General features: G+C 46.1%; 1 protein-coding gene across 1 annotated transcript in view; it reads right to left on the minus strand.

Moving 5' to 3' along the window:
- The window catches only part of NGEF (neuronal guanine nucleotide exchange factor), an 86,439-nt gene that overhangs the window by 51,357 nt on the left and 7,791 nt on the right, over positions 1–27,291 (minus strand). The window contains exons 2-3 of the mRNA XM_070422418.1: positions 12,572–12,911; positions 8,514–8,628 (exon numbers count right to left, since the gene is read on the minus strand). Of these exons, the coding sequence (XP_070278519.1) occupies positions 8,514–8,628; positions 12,572–12,836 (380 nt within the window). The 5' untranslated portion in view covers positions 12,837–12,911. The remainder of the gene's footprint in view (positions 1–8,513; positions 8,629–12,571; positions 12,912–27,291) is intronic.

Raw genomic sequence — 27,291 nt, forward strand, 5'->3', positions numbered from 1 at the left:
TTTTTATTGATTTTAGAGAGAGAGGAAGGGAGAGGAAGAGAGAAACTCGGGACAGGTCCGGGAATCAAACCAGTAACCTTTTGGTGTATGGGACAACACTCAACCAACTGAGCCACACCAGCCAGGGCCTGCCTTTTCATTTTTTAAATAATGATTAAAAACAAACAAACAAACATGAAAATTAAACTTTTATTATGGAAAATTTCAAACATACACTAAAGTAGACAGAAAAGTATAATGAACTCACCGAATACTTTTCACTGACTTCAACAATTAAAGACTCCCACCTGTCTTCTTTCATCTCTTTCCCCACATATTCCTTCCTGGGCCAGAGTTATTTTAAATAAGTCCCAGACATCATACCATTTTATACAAAATATTTTAGAATGTATCTTTAAAAGATGTGGACTTAAAAAATAGCCATAATACCATTAATACTCTTAAAATTAATAATTTCTTAACATCATCAAATAACTGATCCGTGTTCAAATTTCCCCTGAAATAGGATTCAAGTAAGGTCTGCATGTAGCACTTGATATTGCTTTAGTCTCTTTGAATTGCCCCCTCCCTTTCTTGTTTTCTCCTTGCACTTTGATGAGAAATTGAGTCATTCATCCTGTTTGGATTTTGCTGATGGCATCTGCACAGCTTACCCGTTCCTCTCTCCCCTGTGGTTTCCTCTGAATCAGTAGATCTAGAGGCTGATTAGAGCCGGACTGCATTTCTTCAGCTCCCATATTGCCTCAAATGACTGAGTGATGGCAGGACCAAAAAACAGCTTTTTTGAGTAAAAGAGGCAGCCCCCAACCAATCTTGCATTTCCAGACTGTAAAGACTAAGATTCTCCTAGTAACAATTCAAACCAACATTTATGAACAACTGATAAGCTGCCCCTGAGGTTATGGTACCTGGAACTGGTATATCTCCATGGGAAAACATATAGTTTCCAATACAGAAACTGGTTCTTGCCCGGAGTCAGTATCCAAAGATGCAGTGCACGCATGAATGAGTCTTTGGTGGCAATGACCATTTTGGAGATGGATCCAGGGATAATAGGTACAATATTTAATAACCAGGAAGGTCTGGCTGGACCAGCTGGAGCAGAGCTGTGACCTGGCTGCCCCACTGAGTATGAGCCCTGGGCGACTCTCATGCCGAAAGCAGGCCTGCCATGCCTGGAAGAGTGAAGAACTGCAACTCCTTTAGGGCATCACCAGGAAAACACAAAGGTATTTTCAGTCTGAAGGTCAGTGGGAAAATATTTTTAAAAGCATCAGCCTGCTTACTTTATGCAGAAAATTGCCCCTTATGAAATTTTATAATGCAGTTTAATTTTATATAGAAATGCAAATTTTTAACAGCACATGTTAAAGTTCTATTCTTTATTCATATATATCTATAATAATACTAGTAAAAGTGTAATATGCTAATTAGACCAGACAGCCAAACAACCTTCTGGACATCATTCTGGATGTCCTTCCAGATGAAGCCACGGTTACAGGGGCTGAGGCAGAGGCAGTTAGGGGTCATCAGGCAGGCAGAGTGGTTAGGGGCAATCAGACAGGCAGGTGAACAGTTAGGGGGGTCATCAGGCAGGCAGGTGAGTGGTTAGGGTCGATCGGGCAGGCAGGCAGGTGAGCAGTTAGGGGCCAGTGGTCCTGGATTGTGAGAGGAGTATCCGACTGCCGGTTTAGGCCCTATCCAGGCTGTGGGATCGGGCCTAAACCGGCAGTCGGACATCCCCCGAGGGGTCCTGGATTTCAACAGGGTGCAGGCTAGGCTGAGGGACGCTCCTCCCATGCACAAATTTCATGCACTGGGCCTCTAGAATATATATAATCAATTTGGTATTTTTGTTTATTTATTTATTTAATAATTTTATTAAGTTCAGAGAGGAAGGGAGAGGGAGAGAGAGACAGAAACATCAATGATGAGAGAGAATCATTGATTGGCTGCTTCCTGCATGTCCCACACTGGGATCGAGCCCCCAACCTGAGCATATGCCCTGACTGGGAATTGAATCATGACTTCCTGATTCATATAGGGCGATGATCAACCACTGAGCCACGCTGGCCGGGCTCAATTTGGTATTTTTGTGATATGAAATAATTTCTGGGACTAGCACCCTGATTTGTGAAATTGCATCTATAGTAGAGACCCAGTTTAGAAACCTTGACTCGAGAGGACCTGTAAGGGACCAGTGTGGCAATGGACTAGGGGTGGGGGCCCCCTGTGCCTCTGGGCTTTGCCCCCAGTCAACAGGTTAACAGGAACATCTCCTTCTCACAGCCAAGTTTACTCTGGCAATATCCTCCTCTGGGGCTGCCTGGGGTGTAGGAGATCATGGGATGGGGAGTTGAAGCCTCAGGGTTCATGGTCTACTGTCTCACTAGTTGTGCAACCTCAGGCTAGTTACTAACATTTGTTGGGTCTTAGTTTTCTTATCTGTAAAATAGGCATAATGATAAGAGAATTTAAAGAGATAGTGTACATAAAGGCACTCCACAAACGTTAATTTCCTCCCTGTACTCTTCTTACCTTGAGTACTTCATGCCATTCCCTTCTGGCCTGTATAGTTTCTGATGAGAAATCAGGTATCAGCCTTATGGGAACTCTTTGTAGGTAACATTTTTCTCCCCCTTTTGCTGCCTTTAAGATTCTCTCTTTGTCTTTAATTTTTGGCATTTTAATTATGATGTGTCTGGGCATGGGTCTGTTTGGGTTCTTCTTGTTTGGGGTTCTCTGTGCCTCCTGAATTTGTGTGACTTTTTCCTTTACCAGGTTAGGGAAGTTTTCTGCCATTATTTCTTCAAACATCTTCTCTATTCCTTTCTCCCTTTCTGCCTCTTCTGGCACACCTACTATTCTAATACTGTTATGTTTCACATTGTCCCACAGCTCCCTTAAACTGTCCTCCTGTTTTTTAATTGTTTTTTCTTTTTGGTTCTCTGACTGAGTGATATTTTCAACTCTGTCTTTTAATTCACTGACTCGATCCTCAGCTTCCCCTAATCTGCTGTCTATTCCTTTCAATGTGTTCTTTATTTGTGTTATGTTATTCTTTATCTCAGACTGTTCTTTTTTCATAGTTACTATATCTTTTTTCATACTGTTGAGAATTTTTGCCATCAATATTCTGAACTCTGGCCGAAACCGGTTTGGCTCAGTGGATAGAGCGTTGGCCTGCGGACTGAGAGGTCCCAGGTTCAATTCCGGTCAAGGGCATGTACCTGGGTTGTGGGCACATCCCCAGTGGGAGATGTGCAGGAGGCAGCTGGTCGATGTTTCTCTCTCATCGATGTTTCTGACTCTCTATCTCTCTCCCTTCCTCTCTGTAAAAAATCAATAAAATATATAAAAAAAAAATATTCTGAACTCTGTTTCAGATAAATTTCTTATCTCTGCTTCATTTATCTTTTCTTCTGGAGAATTCTCTAGTTCTTTCATTTAGGGGTTATTTCTTTGTCTCCTCATTTTAATTGTCTGTTTGGGTTTGTGACTATGTTTTATGTAGATCCTCTCAATCTCTAGTGCAGGACAGTATTAAAAGCTGTTTCTGACAAATTGGATCAGGCAGAGACTCAAAGCCTCCAGAGACCACCTCTGTCTACAGACTAATAGGATTCGACTTGAATTGTCCCCGGGCAATCATCCTCAGGTGTATCAAGTTTTTTCAACAGAGTAGGGTGGTTGCTTCTGCTTGGAGGCTAATTGTTACTTTTAATCTCTTAAGTGGCCTCAGGGCAAGGTGTTTTCCAACAGGTTGTGTCGACTGTCTTCCCCCCACGCAAGGCAAATGTCTATGTGGGAAAGATGTCCTTCACTGTGTGAGGGAATGACTCAGCCCAGGCAACTTGTGGTGCCTGCCTTCTGAGCTTTATCATTCTGAGTCCCCAGTCCTGGATTCTGCTCTCACAGCTTTAGTCCACTTCACCTTCCCTCTGCCAGAGCACAAGGTGGGTGGCTCCACAGGGAATTTTTGTGCGTTGGCCCTTCAAGATGGTGCCTGAACTTTCAGCTGCCACACCCTGGCAGACAGCACCACACTGCTTTTCACAGCTAGATGTTATGTTGGTACCCTCTTCAGATTTGGTGCTCTCTGCTGGGGAGCCCAGCTTGGGGATTAGATCCCAGAGTTCTGAGTGGCACCCCTCCCCCCAGCTGAGATATCTCTCCGGACTTCAGTTGCTGTCTGTGGGTGCCCAGCCAGCCCTTTTGAGCCTCTGCCCCTCCTGCCAGTCTCTATGCGTCTCCACCTTTGGTCTTTGGATATAGGATCCTCTCCTGTGAGTTTTCCATTGATTATTCAGGAAGCCTTTCCATATTTCAGTTGTAATTCCAGCTTGTTCCCGGGAGCAAGTCCGTGCAGCATCCACCTACTCTGCCGCCATTTTTAATGTTCCCACCAAGTCCCCTTTGTCATTCTCTTATATGGGAGACCTGGACACTACATGAGATATGTTTTGGGTGCCTGGCTCTTCTTCACATACTTCTCAAAGACTCTCCCAAATACAGCTCTCACTGATGAAGTTGGAATGGCCCCATTAATCCTGCCTCCTTTTCTTTTAGCTGATTGGACCAGAGATAAACACTTGACCAAAGGATGGCCAACCAGATTCTTTTCCTTAGAATTTTTCTTTCTCTAAGAGATACAGAAAGAAGTCCCAATTGGCTGTGGTGAGCCAAGCTGAATGGTCACTCTGGCTATGGCTGCCAATCTAGGTCATGTGCAAGTGCACAGACAGAGAAATGCTGGTCTGGGGAGAGCAGGAGAACAGAGCGATCCATAAAGAGGGCCCCATGGCCCTGAGAAAAGGAGAAAGTGGCTCTGGTTCCTGTAAAGCTGGGCTTCTTTTATACTTGGGTTCTGTGGGATTTCAGCATCCTTCACTTGAACAAATTTGAGTAAGTTTCTGATCTCTGTTATCAAAAGCAATTGACCAGTGACTGAGACAAGGATATCTACTCTCGTCACTTCTATCCAACATTGTAATAGAAGTCCTCACCAGTTCAATAAAACAAGAAAAAATAAATACAAGGCATGAAGATTAGAAAGGACTAAAACTGTCTTTATTCACAGATGGCAGGATTGTTTGTATGCTTAGTAAATCTAAAGGAATAAACAAACAATTAGAACTAATAAATGAATATCAAGATCAAAGGATACTAGGTGGCCATGCAAAAAGTAATTGTTTTTAAGCATCCTACTTATAAACAGTTGAAAATGAAATGAATAAACATCGACTTTAAAATAGGAACAAAAGCATTAGATACTTATGAACAAATGTAATTAGAATATGTGTAAATCCTCTATACTAAAAACAACAAATCATTGCTGGATTAATTTAAATGGAAAGCTAGGATATGTTCATAGATTGAACAATTTAAGGTGCCAATATTCAGATGTCGTTGATCTCCAAATTTATCTCTAGTGACAATGTAATCTTAACCAAAATCCTAACAGACTTTCTTTGGAGATTGACGAACTGATTCTAAAATTTATATAGAAATGCAAAAGACTTCAAATAGCCAACACAATCTTAAAAAAGAACAAAGTAGGAGGGTTTCACTAGCAGATTTTAAGAGTTAGCATAAAGCTACAGTTATTCAAGGCAGTGTGAAATAGGCATAAGTAAAAACAATTAGATCAATGAAACAGAATAGAAGTCTGAAAGATCCACATGTCTGCATCAGTGGATTTTTGAAAAATAGTACCAATGCAATTTATTGGGAGTCATGGAAACTCTTTTTAATAAATGACATTAGAGCAAATCTTATGCATGCAGACCACAGACCTAAAAGAGAAAGCTAAAGTATAAAACTTCTATGAGAAAAGCATAGGAGAATATTTTTATAATCTTGAAATAATCATATATTTCTTTTTAAAATAAAAAATTTTAAATATATATTTTTATTGATTTCAGAGAGGAAGGGAGAGGGAGAGTGAACTAGAAACAGCAATGATGAGAGAGAATCATTGATCGGCTGCCTCCTACACGCCCCCTACTGGGGATCGAGCCTGCACTCCAGGCATGTGGCCTTGACCGGAATCGAACCCGGGACCCTTCAGTCCGCAGGCTGACACTCTATTCACTGAGCCAAACCAGCTAAGGCCATATATTTCTTAGATAGGTTGGAAAAGAACAAATAATAAAAGGAAAACATTGATAAATTAGTCTTCAACAAAATTTTAAAAATTCTGCTCATTAAAAGACACAAAAGTTAAGAAATAATCTACAGATTGATAGGAGGCATTTGCTATATATATATCTGACCAAGAACTTATATTGAAGATATATAAGAAATATTGCAAATTAAAATAAAGAAACAATAGGCAAAAGACTTAAATGGGAACTTCACAAAAGAAGATGAATGGCCAATAAACATATGAAATGGTGCTCAAAATCACTAGTCATCAAGGAAAAACAAATTAAAGCCGCAGTGACACACAATATCCTAGAATGGATATAGGTACAAAGACTAACAATCCCAAACACTGGTCAGGATCTGCAGCAACTGGAACCTTGATATCTTGCTGGTAGGAGTGTGAAATAGTACAACCATTTTGAGAAATTATTTGCCTGTCTCTAGTAAAGTTAAATATACACCTGTCGTAAGACCCAGAGCTTCCACTCCTGTGTACAAACCCAGAGAAATGAGTGCATATATCCATAGAAAGACTCATCTAAATATGTTCATGGCAACTTTATTTATAATAGTCAAAAACTGAAGACCACCCAAATATCTATCAACAGAAGGGTGGATAAGCATATTATGATAATACTTCTCAGCAATAAAAAGAACACACATCCATTAATGAATCTCAAAAATATTGTGTTGAGTAAATAAGTCAGACACAATAGAGTTCATACTGTATGGTCCCATTTATATGAAATTCAAGAACTAGAAAGATTAATTTAATGGTGATAAAAGTCAGGAGATGGTTATGTCTGAGAGGGTAGGATATTGACTGGAAAAAGGCGTTAGGAAGCCTCAGGATACAATAGAAGTGTTCTATGTCTTGGTCTGGTTGATAGTCAGTGGGTGTATATGTATGTAAAAATTCATTGCTAGAGACAAATTGTGCCCCGCCCCTCTCAAATTCAAACCCTCAATGCGATGATAATTAGGTTTAGATGAGGTCATGAGGGTGGGACCCACATAAAGAAAAAAAGAGCTTCTTTCTTTCTCTGTCTGCCATGTGAAGACATAGTGGGAAGACAGCCATCTGCAAGCCAAAAAGAGAGCCCTCCCAAACACTACCATGGTAACACCCTGATTGCTGCCGCCTCCCCTGTATTCTTCTTTCTTTCTTACTATGGAACCAATTTATTAGGGGGACAGAAACAGACCTGGTTTAAACATCGCATATATTTCCTAGCTTCCCTTGCAGGTGTAGGGGGCCACCATGTGACCCACTTTTGGCCAATGAGATATAAGCACCAATTGCTGGGTGGGCTTCAGGGAAGTTCCTTAAAAGTTCAGACTAGGCTGGCAAATGTCCTCTCTCCTTCTCCTCCCACTTCCCTGGCTTTCCTTTTCTCCTCCACCTGAACTGTGGCTGTGATGGCTGGAACTCTGGCAGTCATCTTGTCAGATTTCCGAGTAGAAACTAGAACAGTGATGGCGAACCTTTTGAGCTTGGCATGTCAGCATTTTGAAAAACCCTAACTTAACTCTGGTGCCGTGTGACATATAGAAATCTTTTGATATTTGCAACCATAGTAAAACAAAGATTTATATTTTTGATATTTATTTTATATATTTAAATGCCATTTAACAAAGAAAAATCAACCAAAAAAATGAGTGTCATAGGTTCGCCATCACTGAACTAGAAGGAGCCTCAGTCCCTGAAGGCATGAAAGAGCTGTTGTCACAACCCTCTATACTTCTTCACACAGGAGCCAAATAGGCCTGTGTCTTGTTCAGTTGTGTTATTGGGTCTGTTGTTGTTGTTGTTGTTGTTGTTACAAGCAGCTAAATTCATTCCTAACCAATACAATACCCAAATGTCCAACAACAGGAGCATGATTAATAAATCACAATCCAATCATACTGTAGATTATTTTATAGCCACTACACTATTATGTAGAAAAATCTGTAGTAACATGGAGAGGTGTTTGTGACATACCATTAAGTAATTTGCAAGACTGGATGTATAGTAAGATCCTGTCTTATGAGGATAAAATATGTATAAGGAATATAGAAAATAAGACTTGAAGCCAGTACAATAGATTAAAACATCTCTCAGTGGTGGTGATATAGTGATTTTTCTTTTTTTTCTGCTTCTCAATGTATGTTATATCTACAATTTCCTAGTTTTGTGACAGAAGAGTAACAATGGCGTTATTTTTTAAAAAGAAAATTGTGGATTTTTAAAACATGAACAACTAAAAATTACCTTTTTTTTAAAAAAAAAACCACAAGACACCCTTGTCTCCCACCAAGACTTTGCGCTATGTCCCTGCTCCAGCTTGTCATGAACCAGCTCCTCATGACGCCCTGTCTCTCACCTCGTTCTCTTGGCTCCTGGGTCCGTCTGAGTTTCTGTTGGCCAAAGGGGCGTTCTGCTCTGCGAGAAATTCAAGGCCTGGAGCTCTTTTACAGATTTTCCATTTTCCGGTGAATCTGTGATATTTAAGAAATGTGGCAAGTTAGCAAGTGTGCGTTTCCCCTTTTCAGGCAAGAGTCTCTGACAGGTCAGTAACAACTATCACCCCAGGAGGGGAGGGAGGGGAAGGGAGAGGGGTGCCTTCCTCCCACGCCCCTGGGGGGAGAGGGGATGTGGCACACCTTATGCTGTATTTGGTGATCATCTCTCTGAAAATTGGAAAGTTCATGGATCCATGCACATATACATACACACATGGATATATAGAAGTGCATACATACATACATGGAGGAAAGAATATTGGAGATGAGATTGCAAACTTAAAAATCTAGTTAGTGTCCTAGATGGCAATAAAACCATAACCTATGGCGTTATTGTTCCTACAGGACAAGCTCATTTGCCAGTTAATCTTTTTGGACTTTACAATGTCCACGTCCTAGTCAATATTCCTGCAGAGTGTCTGATCACCCATAGGGGGTTGTTCGTCAGTGCTCTAGTGTGATTTCAAAGGGTGCCCATACAGCAGATGAAACGGGGAATGTCCTCACCTCTTAGACCCAAATCACAAATCGTGAACTCAGAGTGCAAGTGAGTCTGCCTTTATTTTTAGGGAATTAGGAAGTGACTTTATTTTTTTTTTTTGTAAATAAAAATCAAAACTGCTTCACATGTTTTCTTTTGTCATGCGTTCATTTAGAACTGGGTTCATTTCTCCAGTTTTGTAGAAAAATAGACCAATCCATATGTCCCAGGAAGATGAGTAAGTCTCATGACTAACTCATATTCCTAAAATTATTTAAGACAAAGACATATGTTTTACTCCCAAAGCACAGCATTCCCACAGCAGGCTGATGCCAGGAGGCTGTTCGTCCGCTCCCTGTGGGCGGAGTGTAGGACACCACTTCTTCCCTTGGACTCTGGGTCAGGCATTGCTGGGCTGTCTTGGGGAGTTAACTCCTGGGGAGGGCGGAGTGGGGGAAGGGGCGGGGGCGAGGGTGAATGGAGGGAGTCACTTTAAAAATAAAACTGTGAGTCTGCTGAAAATTTCTGGTCTGGACATAAATGGCATCTTTGGGGCTGTTGCAGTCTACCCAGGCGTCAGCATTCTCCCCTCGGCTTGGAGGCCACAAACCCGAGGCTCTTTCCCCAGTGACTCCGTTTCCTTCTCCAGCCTCATCTCACACACAGCCCCACACCCACCTTTTCTCCTGCTCAGAAAGCCCCCACCCCTGACCCGAGGCAGCTGTGTAGCTCTTCCCTCTGATTTCATGCTGTAACCCGTGCTGTCCAATGGGGCAGCCGCTAGCTATCACACACTTGAAACGAGGCTAGTGAGACTGAAAAAGTAGATTCTTCACTTTTAAAACTTAAATTAACTTAAATTTAAATATAAAAACTGGCCAAAACCGGTTTGGCTCAGTGGATAGAGCGTCGGCCTGTGGACTGAAAGGTCTCAGGTTCGATTCCGGTCAAGGGCATGTACCTGGGTTGCGGGCACATCCCCAGTGGGAGATGTGCAGGAGGCAGCTGATCGATGTTTCTCTCTCATCGATGTTTCTAACTCTCTATCTCTCTCCCTTTCTCTCTGTAAAAAATCAATAAAATATATTTAAAAAAAATATAAAAACTGGTACTCCAGTCAGTTATTGGAAAACTTTTAAGGATATTTGGAACAATCTGGGTACGTAAATCACTTTTCCGACTGTACATTTTATGAAATCTAAATCCCCATCAAGCCTCTCCAATGAAAATGAGAGGGGCGGTAAGTATAAACTACTGAATGGATTTCAGAGGCATAGTGCAAAAAAAAAATGTGCAAAACACCTCACTACTAATTTTCATATTGATTATTGACTAGGTGATAAAATGATAATATTTTGGATGTATTGCATTAAGTAAAATGCATTGTTAAAATGAATTTAACCCATTTCCTTTTACTTTGTTAATGTTGTCACTGGAAAATTTAAAATGACATGTGGCTCACATTATATTTCTGTTGGACAGAGCTGCTTTACCTGTTTCTCCATCTGCACAGGCTTTGGGACTAGAAGAATCTGAACTCCAGTTCAAGCTGCAGCTCACTAGCTGTGTGCTTTGGGGTAAGTGTTTCAATCCTTCTGGGCCTCAGTTGCTCTTTTTTAAAAATCTGTAAAATGGGTATGGTAAGGATACCCTTGAAATGCCGGCCTGACATAGTAACTGTACCTGTAAGTGCTTAGCCAAGTTGGCTCCCATTGTCTCTCTGGCCATGTCCTTACTCATCCTTTAAGACTCATCTAAAATTTCATCTTCTTTGGGGGATCTTTCCTAATCCCACCAGAAGGGTCTAATTCTTTGCCTTTATCTCTCTTGTAATTTGGACACATTGCTTGCCATAAAACGACATCATTACAATCCCCTCCAGGGCAGGAATTCTTTGTGTGTAATTTTTAACTTATGGAAAATTTCCAACAAAAGTTGGGAGAATAATATAATGTACCTCCACGACTGTCGTGTTTCAGTCATTGTATTTCTCTTGCTGGCACGGTTCTTGACCTGTGACTTTGTTAGTGTTTTTGGCAGATGGCAAATAACCACAAATTCTATGTTATTCCTCCCATCAAGCAGTAGAGTCAGTTTCTCCATCTGCTTTTATCTGGGCTGGTCCTGTGAGCTGCTTGGACCCAAAGAATGTGGTAGAAGTGACTGTGTGGGACCTCAGGCCAGGTCTCAAGGCCTGGAAGCTTCCGCTCTCGCTCTCTGGGAAGCCTGTTGCTATGTGAACAAGCTCAAGCTAGCCTGTTGGAGGATGAGGGACCATATGGAGCAGAGACAAGCAGTCCCAGCTGAGTTCCCTCTTGGGCCAACCAGCTCACTAGCCACCAAAGAGGCCAGCAAGGCTTTCCTGAATCTTCCAAATCTAGATAAGCCAAAGCCACTAGCTGACTGCAAAGGTCAAAGTGGCCCAGACAGAGGAGCCACCCTACCAACCCCCAGAATCATGAGAAATAATAAAATATTGTTTTGTTCCTGTGATTTAAGGGTGGTTTCTCATGTAGCAGAAGGCTACCAGATAGAGTTTAAGTAAGGAGTTATTGATCGAGTTAATGAAGCCCCTGGATTTAAAACAGGGGTTGCCATACTGTCCGTCCAGTGGCAGCTGCCACCCCCCAGGGATGACACCAGCATGCTGCCCACTCAGCCATGTGAACCAGTCACAAGGAAAGAAGTCCTTAGCTCTCATACTCCCATTTGTAAATGTTTCTGAACTCTATTCTGCTCAATGAACAGACTTTGAGCAGATAAAATTGTGCGAAAACTGGATTAAAAGATTAAGGGTTCCTGCTGCAAAACTCTTCTCAAGGAATTAATCTCATGTATTTTCAGATCAGCAGAAACTCTGGTGACAGTGAAAAGACAGGACAGAGCCTCGTGTTCCCAGATGCCCCTAAACATGGATAGCTCCAAGCCTCCCTCCGGGGGTGTTTTATTGAGTCCTAAAACCAAACGCCTTTTACAAACTTATTGTATCATTTGGGTCAACACTTTCTCCTGAAAGATTCCCATCATCATATTAGGGGCATTCAAATTCTTTAGATCAGTGATGGCGAACCTTTTGAGCTCGGCGTGTCAGCATTTTGAAAAACCCTAACTTAACTCTGGTGCCGTGTCACATATAGAAATTTTTTGATATTTGCAACCATAGTAAAACAAAGATTTATATTTTTGATATTTATTTTATATATTTAAATGCCATTTAACAAAGAAAAATCAACCAAAAAAATGAGTTCGCGTGTCACCTCTGACACGTGTATCATAGGTTCGCCATCACTGCTTTAGATAATGGTTTCAAAATGGTGGCCCTATCCTTGATCATTTTCATTGCCTCTTAGGCTCCTTTCCTTCAACTAGGGCCCTTCAGCCCTGAGGATCCCAGCTGGATGCCAAGGAACAGCTCTGACAGCTGTCCCTGGTACTGACCTGCCAGGTGCCCAGCGTTTGACTTGGGAGTGTCTCTGGCTTTGCCTTTGCTTCTGCGTCTCACGGTGCGATTGAAGATGGAGTTTCTCTGAATTAGGTTGTGGAAACGGGGTTCTTTGTCTTGGACCAGGTCGGCCTGGGGCATTTTATCTTCTTCTGAGAGTAACTCAGGTCTCACCTTGGCTGGTTCATTAGCAAGTTCCCAGGGGCCATCCGCTGATTTTTTCTGGGGCTTTTCCAAGTGGTCAGAGTCCTTGGTCTCCATGGAAATAGAGCTGGTTGTTTCTCAATAGAACGACGGGAGATCAATAAGCTCCCCAAACTTCAGCAGTTTTGAGTCCTTTGGAATGGAAAGAGAACAGTTATTTTCCGTCAGGATCACCAGGTTAACCACTCCATTCAGGGCATGTTTTCCACTCCGATTCAAATTTGATGAAATTTGGGATAATCTGCACATCCTGGGGGCTGTGTCTTTGTCAATGAAAATTACAGTTTAAACCACTGCAATTTGGATGCATTCATGTATCATTTTATAATTGAGGCTTGTTTATTCTATTCATAGGATGCACTGTGAGGGGAAATGCTTAGAGTGGCTTGTAAAACTAATTTTCAAGTAAACATTTTCTGAATAATTCAAGAGAAAAGGAGTAGCAAAAAACAAGGAGGGGAACTCCAGGGAGCCAATGCCAGGGAAAGGAAGATGTGCAGACATGAAAGGAAAGAGTTCTGGGAAGAACGGAAAGGGCTGTCGGTGAGGGACAGGTCTGCCTCCCCAGTGGGCAGAGGATGTGGTTACCGTAAAAGCAAAATTGTTCTTGGGCCACACGGTAGAATGAGGATGAGAGGTTTCTCTTCTGGCCAAACGACTGGGGGACCCCTTGCCCTGAGTTCAGATAGTGGCTGAGCGAACAGGCAGAGAGCACCCAGGAGGGAGGAGGTCAAGGTCATCACATATCTGCTCTCTGGAGCCTGGGGAGGGAATTGGCTGGGGACCACAGGAGAGAATTCAGAGCTGTCCAAAGGCGCAGTGGCTGCTTTGGGGGTCAGTGAATGTCCCATCACCAGAGGTGTCCAGACAGGGTCATGGGGAGTTTAGGATTTAATGATTATGACATCTCCTTCTCTCCTTTCCCTTGCTCTCTATGCCTCCCACCAAGGTTGCCTCTGATTCTGATACTGAGGCTGTTTTCAGCTGAGAGCTGGTCTGGGGGCAGCAAGTGGGCAGGGGTCCTGTGGTGCTGGTCAGGGGCGGGGGGGGCGGGCAATGTAGGAGTTAATTGTGGGTTGGGGCTGGTCTGTGGAGGTCTCTGAACTGGGTCAGGGAGTTCCGGCCACATCTTTGATGACCATGAGTGAGGAGGTGGCAGGATCCCGGAACTCTGGGCAGGCTGGGCTGAGGGGCTGAGGCCAGAGGGCAGGTATCACACTAGTATCATCCAGGTGTGGCAGGTGAGTACCTAAGCCAGGGTGGAGGTGGGCCTGGGGACCTTGTGCCAGAGGAAAGACAGGATCGGTGAGTCACAGTGGTTTGTGGAGGAGCAAGGAGGGGGCTGTCCCAACGTTGGGTGGTGGCCAGGATTACTGGGCAGGCCACTGCCACTCACTGCCAGTCAGGGAAGTGGGAGCAAAGCTGGCTTGGGGTTGGAGCGTGGGGGCGTGCAGGTGGAAAGCCTCCCAGCAGAGTCTGCAGTGGGAAGTCCTAGACTGAAGCTGACTGACTGTTACAAACAGGGCAACTTCCTGCTCTGACCTCAGCATCTTGAAAACCTCCCTGAAGTAGCCACAAACATGGCTGCCTTTTGGCATTTAAGGTTATCATTACCATTATCATCGCCATTTTGATTTTAGACTGCTTTTTAACAAAAATTCAGGTATAAAAACAAAACAAAACAAAAACAAAAAATTAGGTATAATTTACACCCAGTGGAACTTGCCCTCATTAGTGTCCAGGTCTTTGAAATATGACGATCACATACAGTTCATGGAACCAGGACCACAGTCTAAATACAGGACATTCCTTCTCCCCTAAGTTCCTCAGTGCCCTGCTGTAGGCAGCCTTTCCCCCATCCCTTTGGTTGGCGTGATGTCTTTCAGATTCAGCCCAGTGTATCGTGCTGATGGCCAGTGTTGACTGTGCGGTGCTATGAACTTATGGAGGCCTATGCAATGTATTGTGAAGGGCACTAGGCTGGGAGTCAAGGGACTGGGTTTGAATCCCCATATTCTGCTGCCTGTAATCACTTATTTAACTTGAAGTCAGGGCCTCATTTTCCGCCCAGGAAACATGCGGGGGGTTGGGAGGGGGGAGGAGGGGGTAGTGTCTCTGGGCTCCATAGCTGGCTCTCAAATTCTGTGATCAAAGGCAGCTCAGAGAGCCCACAGAGGGACTGTCTAGAGAGAGCCCTGGGGACTGCCCTCAAACCTTCTCTATCATTTTCTTTAAATGAGTGGGCTCTGAAACCTTGAGAAAATGTATTCCAAATCATACCATTTTAAAGGCCGTCACACACACACACACACACACACACACAAAGAATTTGTGAAACTCTCTGAAAAACAACTCTAATTCCACCTCAATTATTGCCTATTTCAGGCAAATGTGTTCTAAATCTGAAATATTTTTTGTAATTGCTCCATTTCTTCTATATCCATTAACTGCTGGAAGCCAGACAGCCCTACCTCAAATCTCCTGATGTTTTTCTGAAACTCCTTGGGAGCTTTAAGCCCACGTATTTCTGTTCCAGGTGCTTCAGGGTGGAAGTCCATAGAGTCAGCCTTGTGATTGGACGGGGGAGGGCTGATGGCAAAGTGGCCTCGGCATACCATTCATTCATTCGCTACTCACACAACAAGCTTGGCTGGCTTGTTGTGCATGTCTGTGTCCCACGTCCGCCCACATTCCCTCGTTAGGACGCTCCGAAAGGGCAGGGCTTTGTCTGTTTTGTTCCCTGCATCCCTGGTGCCAGGCACACACAGCACTCTGTAAACGGATTCACTCCCGGAGGCAGATGTGACAATCACCCCCATCTTACAGATGAGGAAGCGGCGGGACCGGGAGCTCTGGTAACTTGCCCAGGATCACGCAACTGGCAAAGGGTACAGCCAGAATCGCACCTCGTCGGTCTGACTTGTTTGTTGGGGGAAATTGAGACCCATGGGATGTGGTCAGAAGATGCTGTTATAAAAACTGGCTGAAGACTGCCTGGGTGCATCAGGCAGAAGCAGGGGTTCCAGGCTGCTCTCTCAGTCCTAGCCATGTGGCTTTGGGCATACGAGCCAGGAGTGACTATTAAACCTCCTGGGGCTGGGCTGAGGGCCAGGGACCTCCCTGCATGAGTCAGTGGCAGTCTGGGAGGTCAGGACACATGAGAGAAGGTAGTGGGGAGGGGAGGGAAGGGAAGCTGCCACAAACCCAGTTCTGGCAATCCAAGCCAGCTGCTTGGGGTGGGGGGACAATGGCGTGGTGGGCACAGGATGGTACGTGTCTTTAGGTAGGAGGCCCAGGGCAATGCGACTGTGGGGGTATATTAGCCATCCAGGTGGGGGATGGGAGCATGGTCCAGAAATGTGGCCTGAAAGTCACCCTAGCTGTGACTGTGACAACAGGAAGGGCTTGAATACCTTCATGACAAGATGGGCCCCCTAAGAGGGAGGCAGGCCTGGATGATTCCAAGTCACCTGCATCATTTCAGCTTTCATTCCTGCTCCTAGCGTTGGTACCTGAGACTCCTCCCAGGTAAACGGCAGTGTTTACCAAGGGCTATAAACAACAAAGGCTTTTAAAAAAGGGAGGGGGGAGCTGTAGAGGAGACATTTAGGTAGCAGAGAGGAAAACAGATGAAGTTTCTGGTTTGGGAGAAAAGCCCCAGCGAGGACTGGAGCTCGGAGAGCTGCCCCAGAAGGTGCTCTGCTGTGGGGACAACCTGTGTTGTGAGAATCATGTGACCACTGGGCAAAAGGATGATAGCTGGTGCTGCTGGCCCAGAAATGCCCTGGGAACATTTTGGTGTTGTCAGCATGAACAAAAGAGGAAAGAAATGGGATACCCAAAGACAGGGAGAGAATCCCAAAAGAACTTGAAGTGGAAATTCGAAAATTGGGGAGCAAGGGTGGAGAGGGACAGGATAAAAATGGCACCAGAAGGGGAATTCAGGGCAACCAGACCCCCGCTGGCTCTCAACATTGGGGTGAAACCCCACCTGCATCATGGCCATGGGGGGACAGCATTGGCTTCAGGAAAGAGGAAGAGGGGGTTCCCAGGCTGAGGGAAGGGGTGGGGGTCCTTGTAGAACCAAGACTGTGGCCGATTGCAGAAAGTGACCTGCTTGGTGCATATAGGGCTGGGTGGAGATTCTCTTCCCAGTGAGCAGGAAAGAGGCCTGTATAGAAATAACTGAGTGGGGAGGGGAGGAGGTGGAGTGAGTAAAGGGGGTGGGGTTTCTAGCTTCAGCAGGGAGCCTACAGAGAGGAAGTCTGAGCCAACAAGGCCTGAAGGAGGCCAGAGAGCCAGCCCAGGAGGCAAAGTTCCAAACTGATTTGTCTGTTGGCTTCTGTTCAAGAGGGAGAGAAGTAAACATGAGCTCAGACGGTTTTCCTTCAGGCTGTTGATGCACTGAGAAAGGAAGTGGGATCTGAGGGAGAGGTTGGGCCTGAGACCAGAGGGGGAGCGGCATTTGGCAGGAAGCTGGACTTGAAAATGGCCCATTGTGACAAGGTCCGAATTAGCCAGCATGGAACCTGGAAGGCTGACTACTAATCACAGTAACAGCCCAAGCAGCACGGACTTGATAGTAGTTTCTAATCCCAACAACATCTCTTTAGAGGTGAGAGCGCTGACACTGTGAGATAGGGCCACACGGCTGCTGAGATCCAGCGGGAGGAGATCGGGCCTACAGACGCTGGAGCCACCCTCTCCCCGACACATGGTGCCGCCAGCAGTTATACATCCCGGCAGGCTGGGTCAGACAGTGACAAAATTCATCCGCCAGGCGAAATAGACCGTGATCGATCAAGTGTGAACAGCCCCCTTTCCTGACGATGCAACAGAAATCGGTGAAATTAATTTTAAACCGGCGAACTAGACAGTGGTAGAGAGGGGGTCAGCACATTCCTTTTTTTCAGGAAGATATTCCGATGCCAGAGAGTGGCGGCATATACACTACATTGATCTATTTATATGTATAATTTGCAATAGGAAGAGAGCCTGCGGGGAAGGAAGAAATCAGATGCTCAAGGAACAAACTAGATATTCCTGTTGGCAAAATGGTCAGTGCCAAGCACAGGGAGAGGAGGGACCATGAGCGGAGCATCAATCTCAGAAGGCAAAGCACGCTGGAGGCATGTCATCGCCGGGGATGGAGGAAGGAGAGGTCACCTGCAGGCACTCCAGGCGATGGCAGGCATAGGGAGGGCAGAGAAACTGTAATAACAGGACTTTCCCAGGAACCTCATGTCTCATAAGAGGAATGAAAATCCAAAACACGCTGAGCTCCTTTTTTCACTTAATACATTGGCAAAAAAACAAGAAGCTTGAAAAGTGATTGGTGAAGCTGACGGGCAACAGGCAGCCCCCCATCAACGTCTATCACAGGGAAAACAACTATACTTTAGCCCAGGACGTGGGTCCACGGATCTGCTTGCACACGTGGGGAGTGGTCTGTGGGCAGGTGACGCAAGTAACTGAAGACGACAGAATGCCCCTCTGCCAGAACTGGTAGCACCAATTAGACCGTTCTAAACGTTTCCACAAATGGAATAAAATGCAGATGGAAAAGCAAGAAAGAGGAAGCTCGATATACTGATGAAGGAAGGGTTCTAGGATATCTCAAGATTAAAAGAAAAACAAGGATAGAAGAGTGTGTATTATGTTTCCATCAGGGAACAAGGAGAAAATGTATTCAAATTTATTTGGATGTGCCTAAAAAATTGTGAAAGAAGTTAAAAGGAATTAGTTACATATATACACACATATTTTTTAAAATTATTGTGTAAAACCTAAGCAAATGGAGAGTAAGATTGGGAGGGAAAGAGACTTTAAAATAAAATACTTTTTAATATACTTTTATTTTTTAAAAGTCATGCAATGTATTAAGCTATTCAAAAATAAATAGGTAAATCTCTTGAAAAAACTTGATTAGGACAGAATCTTCAGTAAGGAAATGAATCACTTCTAAAAACTGGAAGAAAGAAGTTATGTGAAATGACCAAGAAGCCCCAAGGGCCCTACTGTGCATCAGTGAAGTGAGGTTAGCCAGGGAAACCGATAGCCATGAAGGGGAAAAAGAAAGCTATGTTATGTTTATATCTTCAAAGATCAAGATTCCCTCCCCCACCAAATCAGATAGAGAATAAGAATGAGCTGTTAAATGAGGTGTTTTAATTCCCTGATTAAAATGTTCTCCGAGTGCTTTAATTAAAACAGAGGCAATTTTATAATCATGAGGCAGTCTTAATACAATATAACACATCAGTGGGTTAGTGACAAAACTAAATACCAATCTTCAGGAAAGACCTTTAAAAGTGAGACTAGAAGAAAACTGTGCACATCACAAAAACAGCGATGCTGGAATATTCAAATGAGATCCTGCTCTCATGATTATTAATGTGTTTCTCGGGCTTCAGCCAACGCAATGAGACATAAAGCAAGCGTTATCAGAAAGAAAGATGAACTCATCACAATTTGCAGCTGATATGATTTGAATGCCTAGAAAATCCAAAAGAACGAATTGAGACTATCGGAATACAAAGAATTCAGCCCACGCGGAGAAGAGGATAGATTTACTACATGTCAACAATAACAAGAAAGTAGAAAGTAGTAGTAACAGACCCAGAAAACACAGGGTAACCATGTGAATAAACACAAACACCTTAAAGGAAAAACTTGAGAGACGGAAGGAGACTTGCATGTTTAGAGAGGCGTGGGTTTTTCTTGGATGGGGAAAATTAAATATATATTAATTCTCCCCAAGTTAATATATAGTTTTAGTGCTATTTCAATTTAAAAATTGCAATGAAAAAACTCGCTGGAATGTTTTGATAAAATGATTTTGAAGTTCATTTGCAGGCACTTTGGAAAATAGTCTGGCAGTTCCTCAAAAGGCTAACCATAGAATGACTTAGCAGTTCCATTCCTAAGTATATTCCCCAGAGAAATGAAAATATATGTCCACACAAAAAGTTGTACATGAATGTTCATAGCCACATCCTATATAATAAAAGGCTAATATGCAAATAGACCAAATTGCGGAGCAACCGGTCACTATGATGCGCACTGACCACTAGGGGGCAGATGCTCAATGCAGGTGTCAGTGTGCTCCCACAGGGGGAGCACTACTCGGCCAGAAGCAGGGCTCACAGTTGGTGAGCACAGCGGTGGTGGCAGGAGCCCCTCCCACCTCTGCGGCAGCACTACAATGTCCAACTGACAGCTTAGGTGGGGAGCGAGCCTAAGTTGTCAGTCGGACTTTCCCGGAGGGCTCCTGGACTGTGAGAGGGTGCAGGCTGGGCTAAGAGACCCTCCTGCCCCCGCTGAGTGCACAAATTTTGTGCACCGGGCCTCTAGGTATTCATAATAGGCAAAAAGAGGAAACAGCCCAAATGTCTAATAACTGATGAATGGGTAAGTAAACTGGGGTGTATCCATACAATGGGATATTATTCAGTCCTAAAAAGGAATTAAGTATTGTCATGTGCTACAACATAAGGGAGCCCCAAAAGCACTTTGCTAAGTAAAAAAAGCCAGTCCCAAAGGACCACATAGTGTATGATTTCATTTGTATGAACTGCCCAGAATAGGCAAATCCACAGAGGCAGAAAGTAGATTAGCAGTTGACTAGTGCTGGAAGGGTTATGGGGAGTGAGTGTCTGCTAATGGGGACAGGATTTTCTTTTGGTGAGATATTGACAGTGTTCTAAAACTGGTAGTGGTGATGGTTGCACTACTCTGTGAACATACTAAAAACCATTGGATGTATACTCTAAAAGGGTGAATTGTTAGAATGTGAATTATATCTCAATAAAGTTGTTATTATGAAAAAGGAGGGGTAGCAATAACACTTTGGAATATTGGTTAACAGTTTGGGAAAAATCTCAGTTTAGATCCTCAAAGTAAATTCCCTAAATAAACTCCAAAGGAATTAAACCATTAAATATTTTATTCAGACTACAGAGCATTCTAAAGAATGTTTTTCCTACAATTTGATTACTTTTTCCTCCCATTAAACAATGTTTTGTGGGATGTTCTATTTCAGTGAAGTAGGATGTATAGATTCACTTTTAATATTTGCATAATATTCTATAATACCTCATTTAGAGTTCCATTATTTTATTTAATTTGTTTCCATTGTCTCTTTTAATATGCATGTAAGTTAGGTTCTTTTTGGTTGTAGGAAGAGACAGTCATTCAAGTTACTTCCGGGAAAGGAGCCTGAAAAAAAGACAGGAGGTCTAGACTAGGCCAAGGCACTCTGGGGACCAGCCCCTCCACCTCTGTTGGGGTTAAAAATAGAACATTTTGAGAAGGAATTAAATGGTTCCAAATCTTTCCAGAGGACCCTGGGGGGGAGCAGCACAGGTATTTAGAGCTGGAGAGCAGAGCCAAGCAAGCATGGGCTGTCAACCCTGCACCCTCCTCACTGATTACATGAGCTGGGCATGTGGCTTTCTCTTGGGACCCCGTGCTTCTCAACTGTCATGTAGGGTGCACAAGCATTACCTAAGTACTCGATTCATGGTAGCTGTTTGTGCATTACTGTGCAAATTAATGCACAGTGATAATATTTTCATCTATAAATATAATGCATATTTATTCTTATATTTCACTTATTCAACACAGCATAAATTAAAAAGAGGACAAAAGAAAGAAGAATAAAAAGGTGGGGCCATAAAACTCAATGGGTTAGAGAAAGCACTCAGATGTTTTTTTTCCTATTAAATAATTATAAACATTTAAAAAGTAAAACAAAAACAAACTCAATGGGGGATAAAGTTTAAAAGTTCCTATTACAAAGACTTGCTATGGATGGGCCCAAATCGCCCCTGAGCTTCCTAGCAGCCAGTGTGAAAGGGAAATGTGTCACTGACCCATTCTGTTGTATTCAGGGATAAAAATCACCAGTCGCTTAGGAGAAAATATGTTAGTAGTTAGTGCTAAGGTTGACTAAAGGATTTCTCTTCAGGGGTTTTGTGGAAGGGCAGTGCAGTGATTTTCAAACTTTTAAGAGCTTATTAAATATACTAGAGGCCCGGTGCACAAAAATTTGTGCACTGGGGGGGGGGGGGGGGGGTCCCCTAGCCCGGCCTGTGCCCTCTCTCAGTCTGGGACCCCTCGGGAGGTAACGACCTGCTGGCTTAGGCCTGCTCCTGGGTGGCAGAGGGCAGGCCCAATCCCTAAGTGCAGCCCCTGGTCAGGCTCAGAGCAGGGCCGATTGTGGAGTTGGGGCGCCACCCTGTCATGCACAGAGCAGGGCGGATCGGGAGGTTGCAATGCCACCCTCAGTCACTTTCAGGGTAGACTGATTGGGAGGTTGGGGCACCGCCCCCTGTTACACTCAAGGCAGGGTCGATGGGGAGGTTGCGGCGCCACCCCCTGTCTTGCACAGAGCAGGGCCGATCAGGGGGTTGGGGTGCTGCCCCCTGTCACTCACAGAGCAGGGCCAATCAGGGGGTTGGGGCGCTGCTCCCTGTCACTCACAGAGCAGGGCCCATCAGGGGGGTTGGGGCGCTGCCCCCTGTCACTCACAGAGCAGGGCCCATCAGGGGGGTTGGGGCGCTGCCCCCTGTCACACACAGAGCAGGGCCCATCAGGAGGTTGAGGAGCTCCCCCCTGTCACTCACAGAGTAGGGCCGATAGGGGAGCTGGGGCACCGCCTCCTGTCACACACAGAGCAGGGAAGATCAGGGGGTTGGGGCGCTGCACCCTGTCACACTCAGGGCAGGGCCAATGGGGAGGTTATGGCTCTACCCTGTCACACACAGAGCAGGGCCCGTGGGGGCAGGGGGTTGGGGCACCGCACCCTGTCACACACAGAGCAGGGCCGATCAGGGGGTTGGTGCGCTGCACCCTGTCAAACACAGAGCCGCAGGGCAATCAGGGGATTGGGGAGCTCCCCCCTATCAGGCACAGAGCAGGGCTGATCAGGGGGTTTGGGCGCTGCCCCCTGTCACGCTGATCCCAGTGCCGGGAGCCTTGCTGCTCCGCTGACCCCGGTGCCGAGAGGCATATTACCCTTTTACTATATAGAATAGAGGCCTGGTGCACGGGTAAGGGCCGGCTGGTTTGCCGTGAAGGGTGTCCTGGATCAGGGTGGGGGGTCCCCACTGGGGTGCCTGGCCAGGCTGGCTGAGGGGCTGAGGGCTGTTTTCCTGCTGGCAGTTGACTAAAAGCTCCCAACCGCTCCTTGTTTTCTTTTTTTTTTTTTTTATTCTGGGCCAGCTTTAGCTCTGAGGCCTCGCTGCTGAAGACATGGATACAATGTTGCGGTCCGGGGCTGACTGAAAGCCGGTTTTGTTTAGCTTCTTATTTGCAGCATAGTAATAGTTGCTTAGAGTTGCAGTTGAGAGGCCGGAAAGTGAGGCGGGGAACGTTGGAGCCTGCAGTCCCTGGAGGAAGCAAACCTCCCTGCTCGCTTCAGTGCATGGCTGCCGGCCGCCATCTTGGCTGACAGTTAATTTGCATAAGGATACGCTGATTAGCCAATGGGAAGGGTAGCGGTCGTACGCCAATTACCATGTTTCTCTTTTATTAGTGTAGATGGATTCCTGGATCCCATGCCCGGAATTTGGACTAAGGCTGAAGTGGGTCCCAGGAACATGCATTTTAGAGAGTGTCTCTCCCAGGTGATGCACAGACCCGTCTACTCGTTCTATTAGGTGGTCTGTCTCCTGAACACAAGGCTCGTACACGCTCATGCAAACAGGTTTGTGAAGACCCTCCCTCTGTGCCCGTCAGTGTAGACTGATGGCTTCACACAAGACACAACCAGCAGAAGTCACTCTACAGGTGACCCCATGCAGGTTTCTGCCTGGTGGCGGGATTTCAGAGGGGACGTGGACTCTGCATCTTCCTCTCGGTGGAGGGTTTGACAGATGTTTAGTTAGGACCGTCTTGAGATTGAGCTTCTAGATGGCTCAGATAGATAGGCCTCATCTGTGTTGCCTGCTAACTACCTGCTTGGAGTAGACTGGGAGGTTGGGAGGGTGAAGAGCCCTAAGAAAAATGAGAGGATGGTATTCCTCCAGGAGACCAAGATGATCTCACTAAGAACATTGTTTTGACTGTGGATAGGGGATGGAGCCACGGAGCTCAGTTCTAGGATGTCAAGGCCCTGAACCGTCTAGCCTGGAAAATTCCTTGGCAGGTGAGGCGAGATTCTTCCTTTGGCTTTCAACTCACCCCCTGCCACCACCAGCGGAGTGAAACATCCGCAGTGTTGTCTTGTGCAATGTGACTTCCTGGTGTCCCCTCCAAGATAAACTCTCTGTCATATCCACCAAAGCAACTGAATGAGGCCTCTTGTTCTCTGTAGATGTATCTACAAATCAGGGAAGAAGTGGGGACTTCTCACTCTCTCCTCCTCTTTCCAATATCTGTTTCCCAGGCTTCAGATGCATGTGAGCCACCAGCCTCTCCATTGCCTCCTGCGTCCCTGCTAATGTGTCATGTCCTCTCCTCCCTCAGTCTCCGTCCTCCCCCTCCACCCCCTTCACCCGGGTCTCATCTGTTGCCAGGGCTTTAACTGGCTGTTCTTTCCAGATGGCCTTGCTCTCCCTCTGAGCTGTGGCTGACGGTCCAGTCTCCGCCTGACACCATTGGGCAGCTGCCCACAGACCACAAGTCCTCCACTGTGTCGAGACAGGGTGTCCTGAACGGATAGACAGAGGCTCCTGGCTACCCACAGCCACCCTCCCAGTGGTTTCTGAGGAGGACAGGACCAGGGCAGGTCAGCTTGAGGTGCTGAGGATGACAGCAGTGCCTTGGGCCAGAGCTGGTGACGGAGGCCACCCTGCCCAGAGAGGAACTGGGCTGAGCTGCAGACACAGTTCTTGCTCCTGGGGGAAACAGGGGGTTTGTGTCAGGCACGTCCCAGTTAAGTCATTTGATCCTCATATAGCCCTTGGGGGAGGAGGGAAGGAAGGGACTATTGTTAGTCACATTTTAGAGAAACTTAGTCACTTGCTTGAGATGCAGCTGGGAAGTGGCTGGGGCAGAATTCGAACCTGGGTCTTGCGGTCCCAGAGCCCTCCTTGCCGCTGGGAGGACAGGAATGGCCAGCGTCGGAGGGAGGGGGAGAGACTGCCTGTGGCGGTGGAGATGGCTTAGGAAGCAATGCAGCCCTTATCCAAGAGCAGCAATCAGGATCCAAGCACACGGGGGACAAAGCCTGAGCCAGGACAGCCCAGCCCTGTCCTCTCTGGGGGCCAAGCCACCAGGCTCCCCGGGGAATCACTGTTCAGCGAACCTCCACTCTGTGTGGAGGCTTCTTTATGGGGAGTCCTGGGTAGTTTGGGGGCTGTGGCCCACAGTTGCCCACGTGAGAATGATGGCCACACCCAGGTTTCTCAGTGAGGGGGGTGGGTGGGGTGGTGGGGTGAGGCCTCTTACCAGCTCCCTTCCTCTTATTCTAAGTCAGGCTGAAACTGTGGGGCCCCTGGAGCAGAGGGGAAGACATGGTGTGCACCTCAGCATGTCCTGACAGGACTCTGGGGACGCGTCTCACCCAGTCCTTGACAACTTGATCCTCAGCTTCCCATCTGGAGGGTGATGCCCACTTAGCTCACATGGAGTGGCACCGGTCTGCTGTGTCCACAGTGGGTTGCGGTTACACGCTGAGTAAGGCTGAGTCCACCCTGTGTTAGGCACAGGGTCCTGAGACAGATGTGGTCCCCAGTGCAGGATCCCGGAGAGCAGACAGGAGGGAATTGCCTAATATCCCCCATCATCCCAAACGTGAGTGCCCTTCCTATAGCTCCCCTTTCCTTCTGGAAGGAGCTCTCACGTGTGCAGGGATGGAGCAAGGATCAGATGAGCTTACGTGCCTGGAATCCCATCAACACGCCATGAACGATACTCCCGCTGCTGCTCTTTTTACTCTTTGCAACTAAATGAGTGACCGCTTGTTTAAATTGTTTTTCCTTTTTGGTGTAAAAAGAAACCAAGATGCCAGATGATGTTCAATATAAAAAGTCGGTATAAAAGTTTGAAAACAAACTGAGGGTCCATCAGAGCCTCGGCTCGGTCCCAGTGAGGGAATCTATGCCTCGTCTCCAGGGACTGGCTGGTGGCACCCCCCAGAGTCCCATCCCCTCTGGTCCTATCGGTGACAGCAGCCACTCTCAGCAGGGTCGGGGAAGAGAAGGCTCAACCTACTTTCTCAAAGTGAAGCCAGAGCTAGCTGTGCCGTCTTCGCCTTAAGAGAAAGTTTACCTAATTAATGGAAGCTGAGCCTCTTCCATGTCCTGGCCATCATGTCCAGGCGGTGAGCAACAGCAGGGAGTAAGCTGGGGACAAGCACCACTCCTTCTGGGTGAGCCTCCGCCAGCCACCGCCCTTGGCAAGCTCCCACCCTCCTGTGGTCCAAGGTCCCAACCTGAGGGAGGCTGGGCAGGGCTGCTGAGCTCCGAGGCACCGGGCAGAGCAGACACTACACAAAAGCAGGCAATGTCATTTCCACAGCCAACCAGGGATCGTTAAGGGCAGGAAGCTGCACACCAACACTGAGTCTTTGTTGGGCTCCAGTGGTGGGACCGTTTGCATGTCGGAGTTGCTGTGAGCTCATCACTCAACCCCTAGCCGAGCGGGTAAAAAAAGGCCTGCTGAAAGGACAGGGCCAATACTGGTGTCTTAGCTCAGGCTGCCCTAACAAAATGCCATAGATAGGGTGGCTTGAACAAGACATTTGTTTTCGCACAGTTCTGGAGACTGGAAGTCTGAGGTCAGGGTGGAGCATGGTCAGGTTCTGGTGAGGGCCCTCTTTCTGCCCTGTAGACGGCTGCCTGGCTATGCCCTCACATGGCCTTTCCTGGGTGTGTGTGTGAGGGATGAAGGAGGGAGGGAGACAAGGGGAGGGAGAGAGGGGAAGACGGAGGGTGGACGAGGGAGAGGAAGAAAAAGAGAGGGAGAGAGGATATGCTCTTCTTCACATAAGGCCACTAATCCCATCATAAGGGCCCTGCCCTCATGACCTTGACTAACCCTAATTACCTCCCAAGGCCCCATCTCCAAATGCCATTACATTGGGGCTTTGGGCTTTAACATGTGAATGCGGGTGTGTGCGTGTGTGTGCGTGTGCGTGTGTGTGTTGTGTGTGTGTGTGACATGAGCATCCAGTTCATAACAATTGGCAGAGGAATGGAGGGGTACTTGGGTTTCTGGTTGGGAAATCTGAATCCCAACCCGATTTCTCAGAATGGCTCTGGGCAGCCAGCACTTGTACCGGAAGGCAGCATCCTTCCCTCCTGCTCCAAAACCTTCCTAGAGGGTTTGCTCCACCCTTAGCCCTGGAAGAGGAGGACCCTGAGAGCCATGACCCCCAGCCTCCTGGTCATAACTGACCAGAACAGAGTGGACCTTTGACCCAGGAGGAGTCAACCCAGAGGCTGGGCTGAGCCAATCAGATTCTCTCTCTCAGATGAGGATTGAGACCAGTGAGCAGGGGCTCTGGGTTGAATGACCATGGGGTCGGGGAGGTATTTTGAAATGGCCAGGATGAGCCAGTAGGGAA

The sequence above is a fragment of the Myotis yumanensis genome, unplaced genomic scaffold (genome assembly GCF_028538775.1).
Source record: "Myotis yumanensis isolate MYYU_CA2020_CCGP unplaced genomic scaffold, mMyoYum1.0.hap1 SCAF_8, whole genome shotgun sequence".
NCBI classification, from domain to species: domain Eukaryota; kingdom Metazoa; phylum Chordata; class Mammalia; order Chiroptera; family Vespertilionidae; genus Myotis; species Myotis yumanensis.